The sequence below is a fragment of the Chenopodium album genome, chromosome 13, assembly GCF_948465745.1.
Source record: "Chenopodium album chromosome 13, dcCheAlbu1.1, whole genome shotgun sequence".
Classification (NCBI taxonomy): domain Eukaryota; kingdom Viridiplantae; phylum Streptophyta; class Magnoliopsida; order Caryophyllales; family Amaranthaceae; genus Chenopodium; species Chenopodium album.
In genome coordinates, this window is record NC_137846.1 from 21805529 (window position 1) to 21820863 (window position 15335).

Genomic DNA, 15335 nt, shown 5'->3' on the forward strand with positions numbered 1-15335 from the left:
CTAAAGAAAGGTTAGAATATGCTAGGATAATTGTGGAGGTGAAATTCAATGCTGTGTTACCAGATTTTGTTGAATTCTTAGATGAAACTGGGAATATAGTGAAGCAAGAAGTGAAATATGAGTGAAAACCTGTGGTATGCAAGGTTTGTGGTGGGATAGGGCATGTTGATGCTCAATGTCCTAACCATAAGGTGTAGGTTAGAAACAAACAAAGGTTCCAGTCACAAAAAGGGCAGGCTAGGATCAAGTATAGATCTTAGCCACAGAAAAGGTGGAGGCTAGTGTTGAAGCCTACTGCTCAGAAACTGAAAAATGATGAGATGGGCAGGACAAAAGCTCTAGGAGATGATGGGATTGAATGTGACAGGCACTAGCAAGCTCAGCTTCTGCAGCAAGGAGTTATCCAGATTAGTAGCAGTGGTAACAAGTTTAGTGTTTTGGAGGATGGGGAGTGTTCTCACATTTTCCATGGATAAGTTAGGTTTCTGGAATATTAGATGTCTAAATAAAGCTAGCAAGCTCTGTGGTGTTTTATGGTTTCTTAGACATCATGGAGTTGTCTTATTTGGACATCTAGAAACCAAAGTGAAGGTTGGTAATTTTAGTGTTATTTTTAGTAGATTGGGGAGTGAATGGTCCATCTGTGCTAATTTCTCTCATCATAAAGGGGGTAGAATTTGGGCCATTTTGCTGCCTCAATTCTTTGATGTTACTGTTATTAGATGTGAGGTGCACTTATTTCGTTTGCATATAGTTCATATTGCTTATGTCATGGCTTTTTCTGTACAGTGGTGTATAGGTTGAATGAGGTGGCTGCTGAGTTAAGCTTTGGGAGCAGATTGGTGAGATTGGTATGAGTACTAGGGGCCCTTGAATTCTAATTGTGGACTTCATTAATGTTCTAAATCTCAATGATAGGATTGGTAGTCCTGTTTCTCTGGCTTTGGTTGAGCCTTTTAGGACTTGCCTGAGATAAAGTGATCTTACTGATTAGGCTACTGGTGGTATGTTCTACACATGGTGTAATAAGCAGGATGGTCGTGATAGGGTGTGCACTAAGATAGACAAAGTTATTGTTTATAACACCTGGATGGATAGATTCCAGATATGCAGGCTTCTTTCTACCCTAAAGGTCTGTTGGATCATTACCCATATTTTATCAATCCCTTTGATTCTGGTGCTCAGATCAAGAAACCTTTTAGGTTTGTGAACATCTGGGTGGATTATCCTGAGTTTGTTTTAGGTGCAAAGGAAGCTTGGGAAACTGGTGTTATTGGAACACCCATGTTTCAATGTGTTACGAAGTTGAGAGAGGTGAAAAAGATGCAGAAATAGTTAAAAATGGTTAACTTCTACTGTGTTGAAACAGATGATGCTATTGCTGAAAAAGCATCTTCTTGACATTCAGACTAGACTGCAAGATGATCTTGGGAATGAGGATTTGATTTCTATGGAAAGGGATGCTAGATTGAAATATGCTAAAACTCACTCTGACAGGTATAATTTCTGAAGCAAAAGGCTAAGGTTCATTGGCTCAAAGATGGTGATATGAACTCAGCTTTTTTCCATGCCATCATTAGAAAGAGAAGACTACATAATAACATTTACTTTATTGTAAATAATGAGGGGGAGGTGACTACTGAACCTAGGAAAGTGTGTGATACTTTCTTGGGTTATTATCAAGGGCTTCTTGGTACTGAAGCTCAAATGACAGGTAGTATTCATCATGTTGTTACCTCTGAGAGTAGGGTTCTGACTGATGAGCAGGATGTTGGCATCTACAGAGCTTTTTCTAAGGAGAATGTGAAGAATTCTTTGTGGAGTATTGATGATGATAAGGCCCCAGGCCCTAATGGGTTTTCTAGTAAGTTTTTTAAGGCTGCTTGGCACATAGTGGGAGCTGATGTTACTAGAGCTATTTTGGACTTCTTTAGTTCATGAAACTTCTCAAGCAGATTAATGCTACTACTCTTACTTTGATCCCAAAGGTTGAGCATGCTAATAAGGTCACCCAATTCAGACCTATAGCTTGTTGTAATGTTGTCTATAAGGTCATTTCCAAAATGATCTGTGCAAGGCTAAAAGAAGTATTACCTAATTTGATTAATGATTGTCAAGGAGCTTTTGTTTCTGGGAGGTCTATATTAGACAGTGTTCTGATCTGCTAGGACGTGTTCAAAGCTTATAACAACAAGAGGAAGCCTCCTAGATGTCATATCAAAGTTGACCTTAGAAAGGCTTATGATTCTGTCACCTGGAACTTTATTAAAGAGATGCTGGTAGCCCTTAATTTCCCCAAACAATTCATTTCCTGGGTTATGTAGTGTATCTCTACTCCTTCCTTCCCTTTGCTGCTTAATGGGGGTTCTTATGGCATTTTTAAAGGGAAAAAGGGAATGAGTCTGGGCGATCCTTTGTCCCCACTTTTGTTTGTCATTGTGATGGACTATCTGACTAGACTGTTAAAGAATGTTGGGTAGAGAAGGACATTCCGATTTCATCAGAGATGTGAACACTTTGCTCTAAGTCACTTGATTTTTGCTGATGATCTGATGTTGTTTTCATATGAAAATATCGAGTTTGTTCAGCTTTTAATTAAAGTGTTGAAAACTTTTGAAGCCATGTCAGGACTACAAGCTAACTCGGAGAAAACTGCAATTTACTTTGGTAATGTTCAACATCAAACTCACAATAGTATTATGGATTTGTTTGGTTTTGTGCTGGGTGAGATGCCTTTCAAGTACCTTGGGATTCCTCTGAATGTAAATTATTTGAAGGTTGTGGGTTATGATAGCCTCATTGATAAGATGTTGGCTAGACTGCAGTGTTAGAGTAGTAAGAACTTATCCTATACTGCCAGAGTCACTCTCATTAATGTTGTTTTATGAGTCTGCATACTTATTGGCTCAATGTGTTCTTTTGCCCAAGACTGTTATGAACAGGATTACCCAGCTTTGTAGAGCTTTTATGTGGAGTGGGAATGCAGTTCTTTCTAAGGCTCCCCTTATTTCTTGGGATTAGATCTACAGACCTAAAAAAGCAGGTGGGTTGGGGACACTAGTAGAAAAATTGAAAAATGCACCGCTAATTGGCCACCGGTTTTTGAAAACCGGTGGCTTAATTAATGGGCGGGATGAGCCAAACCGGTATTGCCACCGGTTCAAACCAAACCCGTGGCAATAATTATAAGGCCACCGGTTTTGAACCGGTGGCAATATCCAATTAAAAAAAAAAAAAAAAAAAACCGCCCCATATAAAATCCTAAACCCTAGCTACTCCCAAATCACTCAGCCTCCCTCATTCTCTCTCTCCTCTCCTCTCCTCTCCTCTCTCTCCTCTCCTCTCCTATCTCCAGATCTCCTCTCTCATCTCACCACCACCGTCGGATCTCACCACCTCGGCTCTCATCTCCTCTCCTCTTTTCCTCCTCTCTCATCTCACCACCACCGCCGTCGTCCCTCTTCTTCTCTTTCCTGCTCTCTCATCTCACCACCACCGCCGTCGTCCCTCTTCTCTCACCTCTATTATCGACTTCCACTGCTCGATCTCTTCGATTTCCCTCTGTCTTCTGCCCACCACCACAAACGCCACTAGCCACCGCCGCCACCAAGTCCGAAATCAACCACAACTTGTAAAATTCGAGGTTATTTTCAGGTAAAATTCGAGTTTAGTGCATGTAGTTGGGTTTAATTATTCGGGGTTAGGGTTTCTGGGTTTAATTATTTATGTCACATGCCTTGATTTTTTTTTTGGGTTTGATTGTTGTAATGTTGTTCGAAATTGATGGGTTTAATTGATTTTGGAATTTTCTAGGGTTAATTGATTTTGTTTAGTTGTTTGCGTTTAATTGAGTTTTGAAATTTCTTGGTTATATTTCGAAATTGATTGGTTCAATATTGTTTGAAATTTCTGGGTTTAATTTTTTGCTGGGTGTGATTGATATTCGAAGGTTTATGGGTACATGCATGATATCTGGGATTTTTTTTTTTGAATTTTAATAATTTGTGGGTTTTTTTCGCTTTTTTTTTTTTGAGTTAATATGAATTTGCCGTTTTTGTTACTGGATTTATGTTTGATTTATGGGTTTATGGTTTTTTTTTTCTTTATTTTTTCGCATTTTTTTTTATTTTTGTTTGATTTCTGGTTTCGAGATTTTTTTTTTATTTTGTTATTTAGAGTTCGTGCATTTTTTGGTACTTTTTTCGCATTTTTTTGGTAAGTTTTATTAATTCTGGGTTTAATTTATGCAGGTCTTAATTGATGCATCAAGATTCAAGAGATGCAACAAGATTCAAGACTTTGATTTAGAAAAATTGTTTTAGATTTATTTTTTTTATTTATTATTTTTTATTGTACAATAATTTAAAGTTGAATTTCATTGTTTGATTATAATTCAATGTAATTTTTTAATTTTTTTTTAGTATTGTACAATAACAATTTATAATAACAATTCTTTTGCACTAATGTGATGTTGTTTGCCTTACATTGATTGTTTTTATATTATAGCATGAGTATTATAATTGCAGCAGAAAAGAAAAAGGAAAAACAAAAATATATCGGGCGGAGACCCTTCGGGCTACTTGGACTCCTTGTTTAGGCTTGTAACTCAGCCCAAACCAAATATCCTCCTTGGGGCTTTAATCATTCGGTCCAACGCCTCATCTTCTCATAAGTCGAGCCCTTAATCACCGGTTCGATGACTCTAACCGATCTTGGGCTATGAAAGATGGTCGTGCTCCTCCAATGCTCGTAGCCGCTTCATAAAATCCCGGGAAAATGCTCCAAGAGTGCAATTCCCTATAAAACTCAACTAAAACTGTGAAAACACTAGAAAACACATATTAGTAATAAAAGTGGCTCTAAAGAGCCAAAAACACATATTATGACCAAGGGACGGGGGTAAAATACTATATAAAGTGGACACATCAAACTCCCCCAAGCCAAACATTTGCTTGTCCCTAAGTAAAGAGCTCATCAATGAATATTTAAAACACGCTTCATCCCAAGTAAACAAAATCAAGCACAAACAATTCAAGGTAAATCTAATAAACATGCTTCAACATCAACCAATCTCATCCATCCAATTACTCTTCCTCCCTAACAATTGTCAAATAGAGCAAACCACAAGAGCATATAGAATTCAAGACTAGTGCTCGCACACTCAACTCTCATTTATGTGGCGAGTAAAAGATGTACTCGATCGCTCTCCAACCCAACCCCTTTATGTGAACAATGCCCTCCCAAACTCACACTCTCGTGTGTTTAAAAAGACAAGCACTCAACCTAATAGTCGACTCGAAATATGTCAAATCATAACTTGCATTGATAAACAACTACTTTCACATTCACACAACTCTACGCACAAAGGTCTAAAGGTCTTTAAAGGTTGTAATGTAAGGTTGGGTTAAAAGGGTAGGAAACATTTGGGAAAATGCGAGAGTAAAGGCATGCTTAAGGGAGCAAATCCTAATAAAACCAAGGTTAAAAATAAATAATGACCAAATCATCTCCAACATACTTAACTCCAACAAAAGTTCACCAAATATAACTCCAAACATATCACACAATCCCAACACTTACAAATTTCACTCATAAAGATATGATGATATAGAACTAGAATGAATAAACAAACTTTGAACTCAATTTTGATACCTTTTTTTTTTCTTTCTTTTCTTTTGATTAACCCTCACATAGAACACTTGATCATTGAAACATTTTTTTCTTTTGCTCTTTTTTTTTCTTTTTATCTCACATTGGAATTTAACTTTGAAACACAAATTCTTATTTTTTCAATCACAAAATCAAAAGAACAAGCACTCTTCTTTTATTCCCACATTGTGCTAATAATATACACACCACAACTCTCTCCCCTCACCAACTAATAGCTCCCCCAAGCCAAGCTTGGGACTAGTAACCAATGAGGCTAAATAGGCTTGTAATGTGGCTAATAAACAACAAAAGGGCACAAGCAACAACATGGGTAGCAAGAAAGGAACAAATGTATCTAATATTGTTTGAAGGCTACCTAAAAGAATGAACGCCTTCGTCCTCCATAATGTGCATAATGGTGAGCCATATAAACATTACTCATAGTCACAAGTCAATACTCATATTCATTGACATATCAGGAACTATCACACATTCCTAACCAAATCAACTAGTCAAGCACTATATCCACAAGTAGTTGGACAAAATTGATTCATGTTAAGGCATCCAAGCAATCAAAATTCAAATCATGATCAACAAATTCACAAAGCTCATTATCATATACCAAGAATCAAAACAATATTTTCCAAATATGGGATACAGGGAAGCATGATTTACAATTCATTAGAACGTATTTTTGGATTTTTTTCCATTTGTTTGTATTTTTTGAAAGCAATAAATCTAACCTAAGAAAGAAATAAAAACTATACTAAGCACACCAAAAGGAAATAAATAAATAAATAAAATAAAAAGAGAGTGAAAGATATACCATACGAACACGCATACGAACACGAGAACCTCCCCCCAAGCTAAATCAGACAATGTCCTCATTGTCTTATAGGGAAGCTAGTAATCAAGGTGACTACTCATCAACATCACCACAATAATTTCACCAAATCCTCGAGGATTGCAATGCATCTCTATGGAACAAATTTGGGCAAGAAAGAAAAAGAGTGTTAGTGGGAAAAATATAAAAATTGAGTCAGGTGCACTATTCTGATCATAAATTTTGATGTATAAGTGATAATACATTGATTCCAATTGCATTGGAAAGTAGACTTGAAAAGTTTTCCAATGATAGGTTACACGCCAAAATCCGATAAGAAACGCAAAAGTTATGACCTGTCGAAATTGACGAATATTGCTGCCGCGTACCCGCGCCCGATCGGGCGCGAACTCGAACAAAAATTCGCCCTTTGTTCGCCTGACAAATCTTTTTTTTCTTCACTCGATTTCTCCAAAAATCCGCCCGATCGGGCGAATTTCCCTTCATTTTCTTCCTCCACTTGCGTGCCCGATCGGGCGAAATAAAGCTTCGACAAATCTTCATTTGCGCGCCCGATCGGGCGAGCCTCGCCCGATCGGGCTCGTACCCAAATCGGAATGCTTATTCTTGTAACTTTTTCTCTTTAAAACTCCTTACTTATTGATCTAATACTTGTACAAAAACACCTTGGAAAGGTAAAATTGCACTCTCCTCACCTCTCTAGAACAATAAAAATAAAAAAAAGGAAAAACTAGTCTAGAAAGCAAGAAATACGGGTTGCCTCCCGCAAAGCGCTGGTTTATCTAGGTCCCGCACGACCCTCTTACCACAAGACTAAAAGTTAGGACCCTTGGCCTACTGCTTGATCGGGTGGTTTCTCACCTGGTCGAGCGGTATTTAGACCACGACGCGGCTTCCTGACATGCCCTGTGGGTCGCCAATTCACCTTATCTGGTGGATCCTCCTTGTCGTGAACTGGGGGTTCTTTACTACTACTCACAAGTGACCTCTTCTTGACTGATGGTTGCTTCAAATTATCACTGGATTGATCAATTGCAACTCAATCTGGTGGAACACTTACTATAGGCTCAGTTTCCACAACTTGCTTGTTTATTTCTACCTTCTCATCTTCAAAGCCAAGACCGACAGTGTAGAGGGCTCTTTCTATTGCATCAACTTCCTTTTTCCATTTGTCTATTTCATCTGTAGAAGATGCAACACAAGATACCGCCTCTAAGGGATCTTTTACAAGAGCTTAGGGCTTATTGGAACAATTATGAATCACATTAACACTAAAACACTTCTCCTCTGTCATGGGGCTTTTAGGGGTATTATTCAAATTGAAAGTAATTTTATCATCCCCTACTGATAGTGTCAATTTGCCACATTTCACGTCTATAATTGCTCTTGCAGTGTTAAGGAATGGTCTGCCCAAAATAATTGGGGTTTGCATATCCTCAGCCATATCAAGAACAATAAAATCAACAGGTATATAAAATTTACCTACTCTAACAGGAACATCCTCTAAAACACCTAAGGGGTACTTAAAAGAACGGTCGTCCATTTATAGAGTAATATTAGTAGCTTTTAATTTACCAATATTTAGCTTGGAACACACCGACAATGGCATGACACTAACGCTAGCACCCAAATCACATAATGCATTATCAATCATTAGATTGCCAATATGACAAGGGATAGAAAAACTACCCGGATCTTTCAGTTTAGGTGGAGATTTATTTTGTAGTACGGCACTACATTCTGCAGTAAAAGCGATTGTCTCTACCTCACTAATAGATCTCTTCCTAGTCAATATTTCCTTCATGAATTTTGCATATGCAGGAATTTGTGTAATTAGTTCTGTGAAGGGGACTGTTACCTGCAAATCTTTAACCATCTCCAGAAACTTACCAAACTGCTTATCCAAATTTGTTTTTAAGTGACGATTGGGGAATGGAAGTTTGATAACCGGCTTTGGAGTATTACTGCTCTTATCTGAAGCTGCTACTTTCCCTGGAGTTGTACCCTGTAATATATTATTAGAAATATTAGTACTACTCTTTAGCCCTGTAGGGCTATTAGCAACATTGTTAGGTTTAATGGAATCAAGATTAGCATTGTTCATTAAAACAGGATCATCATTTCTGGACATAGGGGGGCCATCATAGTGTAAACCACTCCTTAGAGTAATTGCGAAGGCTTTATCCGTAGGCCTGGTTGGCTGTGCTGGCAAGGCTCCCTGTTGACGGGCTTGTAGAGTAGAAGAAATCTGCGCAATTTGATTATCTACAATTTTATTATGTGCTATGATCGAGTCAATTTGGGCATCTCTACTCTCCATGTGCTTTTGCATACTTGTCAGCATCGCTCTAATTTCTACCAAAGCGGGGTCGGAAGATGAGGAGGGTTGTTGTGGTTGGTTCTTCTGGCCAGCATTGGGATGGTAGTATTTCTGCTGTGGTTGTTGTGGCGCCTGTGATTGTTGTGGAGGTGGCAGATTTTGAACATTGGTGCTCCGGTAGGAAAGATATGGATGATTCCGGAACCCGGGATTGTAGGTGTTGGAGTATTGGTCATTCTGCCTATAAGCTTGAAAGGCATTGACTTGCTCCACGGAACTCCTGCAATCTTGCTCCCTATGACCTACAATTCCACAATTTTCACAGAAAGCCTCATTAGAATTATTATTAATTGCAGAAACATTAGCTATATTTGCAGTACTAAGATTATCTAATTTTTGACAAATAGAGGTTAATTGAGCTTGTAAAAAGGACACAGAGTCGACACTATGTTTCCCTTTGTTAGCAAACCCTCTAGGATTCCCATATTGGGAATTGTGGATTGCCATATCTTCAATAACTTGACCTGCATCATCAACATTAAGGTTCATAAACCTCCCACTAGCTGCAGAATCCAATATTGTTCTAGATAAATTTCCAATCCCATTATAAAAGGCTTGGATTAACTGCCATTGTGCTAAATTATGGTAAGGACACTCCCTCTGTAGATCCTTGAATCTTTCCCAAGCCTCATACAAAGTCTCATCTGGCTCTTGGGCAAAGTTTTGAATTGCGCTTCTTAGCAAAGCTGTCCTCTCTACAGGATAATATTTATTATAGAAATTTAAAACAAGAGTCTCCTAGTTAGTTATACCAAGTGCAGTTCTATTTAATCCATTATACCATAATTTGGCTTTTCCACATAAAGAAAAAGGAAAGAGAATCTCCCTGATTTGGTCCTGTGTGACTCCAACTTGCCTAATGGTATTGCAATATTGACAGTAGTCTGCAATGTGAAGATTTGGGTCTTCACCCTTAGCTCCACTGAATTGCTTCCTTTCTATCATCGTGATAAATTGGGGTTTAATCTCGAATTGCACCCCATCAAGAGCCGGAGTGGGAGTAAGGTGTGGAAAATCTGTCAGTGTCGGCTACGAATAATCACTGAGCTTCTTAGGTGCCGTCATCTCTGATTCTGAATCTGAAGGATCTTCTGAATCACTTGAATCAGATGGAGGGTCTCGGCAATTATTGTTATCCCAGAACCCGCCAGGATTTTCCTGTAAAGATTCTTTTGTCTATGAAAAGAGCGTTCGATCTCAGGGTCGAATGAGATATAACCTGATCTGGAACACCCAGGCATACACAAAGAACTAGACGACAAAAATGAGAACTGTTCCAGAGAACTTACGCTCTCTGGGACGAAAGAAAATAATCTAGACTATAAAAACAATCAGAAATAAAAATAAAACCGTTTCCTCGGCAACGGCGCCAAATTTTGATAGGCTAAAGTCGTAATCACCTAATCAAAAATAATACATAAATCCACTAACTATGTAGAAAGGGAAGAAGGGTCGAACCACAGGGAAACAAGTCAATTTATTCCTAATAAATCTATATAATCTAGATTATCAAGTAACCAATTTATTATTATAAAGGAGAACTAAACTACTAGGAGTAAAAGTGGAAAGGAATAAAAGTAGGAGGAAAATCAAGGAATAAAAGACCTAGGGCATAGGTTCACTAATAAATAATATTCCAGGGTAAAACATAATAATCAATCATCAATGCATCAATTAATCAGATCATAAAGGGCTTTCGCTACGTATTACAATAACAGAATTAATCTACCGGTATTAAATCTCATCTCTCGAATCTCGACTTAACCATTTATAAATTAACCTGCCTATTAAAACTAGACCTAATCTCATCTCTCGAATCTCGAATCAATATTGTCAAACTCATGCACAAAAGATCAGGCCTAATCTAGTCACAGAGCATTAAATCAATCAATAGGAAATTAATCAAGCTTTGACAATCAACAACAATAAATTACCCCTTCACATTATTTATGGATCCCCATAAACCCTAGAAAGAAAACTACTTAGACATAATCGAACATAAACTAAACAAAGCAATTAAACAAGTCATGATGGAAGAAATAAAATAAATAGCTGAGATTAAAGGAGAAGAAATCGTTACCAAAGTTGAAGGAAACAAGAGATGGAATTAAACAAAGAGTTGCAGAGAGAGAAAATAATACTAGAGTTTAAGAGGAGAGAGAGAGAGAAAAGTTAGAGAGAGAAAGAGAGAGAGAGTAAGGGAAGGGAGAAAAAAGAATACTAAACTTGCTTAGCAAAAGCGTATCTAAAACTAAGCTCGAAAATCCTAAATTAAAACAACTTAAACGATGCTTAAACTTCTCCTCAAAAACACGCGCCCGATCGGGCGAGGCACCGCCCGATCGGGCCCACCTTTTTTTTCCTTCGTGAGCTTCTCTTCTCGAGCCCAATCGGGCGTGGCACCGCTCGATCGGGCGCGCCATCGAGCGTGGCATCGCCCGATCGGGCGCGCCATCGGGCGGAGACCCTTCGGACTACTTGGACTCCTTGTTTAGGCTTGTAACTCGGCCCAAACCAAATATCCTCCTTGGGGCTTTAATCATTCGGTCCAATGCCTCATCTTCTCATAAGTCGAGCCCTTAATCACCGGTTCGATGACTCTAACCGATCTTGGGCTATGAAAGATGGTCGTGCTCCTCCAATGCTCGTAGCCGCTTCATAAAATCCCGGGAAAATGCTCCAAGAGTGCAATTCCCTATAAAACTCAACCAAAACTACGAAAACACTAGAAAACACATATTAATGATAAAAGTGGCTCTAAAGAGCCAAAAACACTACCAATTATGACCAAGGGACGGGGGTAAAATACTATATAAATTGGACACATCAATGTGATACATGACAAACACCCCATAGTCCAAATTGTCAACTTTATCCTTTTTCCATTCCAACTCAACAATTTGAAACTCATAAGAATGTAGATGAGAACTCTTTGGATGATTTCTTTTGCCAAGAAAATCACCCAAATGACCACACTGACATAAAATATAAAAGTTTAGATTACATTAAAAACAAAAAAAAAATTAAATTGAAACAATAAATCAACAGAAACATAACAATATTCAACAGAAACATACCAATTGTGAAGACAATTTAAAAATATACAAGACTAGAATCACGCCAGATAATGTTGTCAAGATAATATACAAACTCTTTTGTATGATCAACAACAAACATAACGTAATGATTCTCAATAAGAATAGGAATATAGATCTGAAACAGCAAAATTAAAAGTGATTTAGACACAGCATATCATAAACAGAACTATTTTAAAGTTATGATATTAAGTTTAGCATGAAATATACCAGTTCAGCATCCATTATATCACATTTAGGATTCTCACAGCTCACCCAACCTTCCCATAGATTGTACAAATCCTTAACAGCACTAGAAATGTCACCTTTGCCAGTGTTTTCACAAACATGCAAGAATGCAAACTATTAAAGTATAAGATCTTGTTTATATATATATATATATATATATATATATATATATAGAGTAAATGTGTTTAAATAAAAAAAAATCAAATTACGTACACTTTGCCTCACACCAAAGAAGAATCTTCGAGGACCAGAAGAGTCAAAACATGCTTTCTCATTCAAATACAGACAGTAGCAATCAATAATGCACCATCGAATCCTAAGTGGAGCAGCAAGGGACACCATATCTTCTCTTGGAATTAAAAAATTAAATCCAAAAGTAACAAGATTCTCACTACAACAATAAAAAATAAGATCAGCATTAGAAAAACTAAAGGAAAAAAAACAGATAAAAAATAATTATCGTAAAAAATGACACTTAACTTCCTATGCACTGAATCATCCTTCAGCAAACAATAATCGAGAACTTCCAAATGTAACCGAGGCAAATTCCTATAAATCCGAGCATTACCCCTCAAAAACAGAGTCACAAAAGGCACATGCACACCTACTAGCCCACAGTATAGTGAGCATAGAGATTTATTGGCTCTGATGATACATCCAGGAAAATTTTCTTCAGTAGGCCTAGCAGGAACATTTTCAGTAGGACCAGGAATAATAGCGGAAGGTCCAGCACCATTAACACCTTCATTAACACTTTTTCCATGACCATTGTCATCATCCTTAGGAATATCTTCATTAAAACCTTGTGCAGGTTCATTTTCAGGAACATCTTCTTTATGACCTTGTACAGGTTCAAAAAAACCACGAAACATCTCATGTATAGACTTCATCTTATTACACTCATCAATTAAACCATCTAAAATCTTCAAGTACTGAGGATCAGAGAGTAGCTGTTCAGTTTGAGAAACTGCAACAGCATCATCAGAAGATAAAGAAACAGTTTTGTGAGAAGAAACCATCTTACTCAAGGTTTGAAAACCAGTTGACTAAACCAATAATAAAACATCCATATTTCTTTTAACCAAAAGAAATGTTTCATGAACAACCTATAGACATATGAACAAAGAAGAAACTAAACAAATGTGACAAATAAAAATAATAAAAAAGTGAAAATTTATTCAGAATATATGCATAAAGTGACCCTTTTAAATGCAAAAAGTGACCCTTTTATATGCATAAAGTAACCCTTTTAAATGCATAAAGTAACCCTTGTAACTGAATATTTAGGGTAACTTTAATGCACATAAAGGGTAACTTTAATGCACATAAAGGGTAACTTTTGTGCACATAAAGGGATAATAACTAAACATATAAATAAAAAATAAAACACTTACATCAGTTGAAATTTCTTTAATTTCATCATCAGTCATCACACCTTCCAGAAGCTCAAATGCAAGAATGCGGCCAGTTGTACCACTTATAGAAGCACCCTGATCATATCCCAAAGTACGAGGTTGCTTAACAACAGTTTTCCTAATATCAGGATGTGACACAGGATATGTAAAAGTATCAAACGGTCCCTGCCCATAACCACCAGCTTTTATCTCTAAATTAATCCGCTTCTTAATCTTAGTATCCGTCCAATGTTGAATCAAAGGAAGGGTACTACTTTCCTTTTCACCTTGAAAATTTAAATGATGAAAATACATAATTTGCAAAGCCAGTAAACAACCACTAACATTTTGAGCAGTTTCATCATTCTTATACTTCTAAACAGCCTTCTTTAACTTTTTCAAAACATATGAACACCAATCTAAAGCTTTGATTTCATCAACTTCTTCAACAGCCTTCAGCAACTTCAATGAAACAGTCCTATTAGTAGTAGGAGCTAAAAAGCTAGACATAGAATGAAGAACAAAACACCTCTTAAATTCTTCCCCTCCATCAACCAAATCAACCATCCGAGACTCCAATTTTGACAAATGAAGAGCTTGCTTATCAGAAAGACCATAACCATATCTCCATGCCTGAATGATACGTTTATCTACACTTCCATCTTCAGCATTTTTCTTAAGTTGAGGAACAGAAATATCACTCATAGGCAAGCAAAACACATCGCATTTATCATTTCTAGTAACTACAAATTCTTTACCAGTAGAAATGGTAAACATGCAGCTACCACCATTGAAGTTTTCAACAAGCCAAGGTAGCATTTGACGATTAAGAGTTTTCAATTTCAAATGTAATAAACCACCAAAACCAATTTCTTCAACAACTTGTTTTTGGTTAGAACTAAAGTTCTGCAACAAAAATTCCAACGTACGTGGTCTATACCTTGCAATCAAGCGTCTTTGCTCCCTAAATAATAATAATAATAAAAAAAATAATTGAAACAATATAAACTAAAAACAAAATATAATTAAAAAATGCAAATCAAAAAAACATGTATACTTACACAATAGTCTCAGAATCAGAATCAGAAAGCATTTCCAATTGAGAATCATGCACTATTTTGGCCTTCTCAGACTCTGGTTTGGCCTTCTTAGGAACTATTATGGCCTTCTCAGGAACTGTCTTGGTCTTTTTTGGTACTGCTTTGCCCTTAGCAAGCTCTTTAGGCATTGTTTTTCCCTTTGAAGGCAATTTATAATGATATCCACCTATTGAAGCACCTGTATCTAATTAATACAAAGAAATAACCATAAATTACAAATTCACAAATTACTCGTGGAAAAATTCAGAATATATGCATAATGACCCTTTTAAATGCATAAAGTGACCCTTTTAAATGCATAAAGTGACCTTTTTAACTGCAACATGTAACCCTTTTAACTGAAAAAGTGACCCTTTTAACTGCATAAAGTGACCCTTTTACCAGCACAAACTGACCCTGTAACACCCCCAAATCTCCCTCTACGGAAATACTAGTATAATACGTATAATTATACCGTAGAGATAGACTTAGGTGTATTACCGCCGCGTAATTACGCAAGGCTACTCAACTTACTAACAAAACAATACTTTGCAGCGGAAACTTCAAAACTCTCCTTTATTAATAATAACTATGAATAGAAACCAATGTTATGAGTACTCAAAAATAGATACAAAGACCACGATTCCTAACTTAGTGAAACCAAAT

At 37.0% G+C, this 15335-nt stretch overlaps 1 protein-coding gene across 1 annotated transcript; it reads left to right on the top strand.

The window, feature by feature from the left end:
• Positions 1–348: 348 nt before the first annotated feature.
• LOC145575375 (uncharacterized) lies at positions 349–1941 on the top strand. Its single transcript, XM_081633254.1, has 6 exons — positions 349–595; positions 790–851; positions 995–1132; positions 1186–1314; positions 1370–1497; positions 1581–1941. Exons 1-6 carry the CDS (start codon positions 349–351, stop codon positions 1939–1941), a joined length of 1065 nt encoding a protein of 354 aa, XP_081489380.1.
• Positions 1942–15335: the final 13394 nt, after the last annotated feature.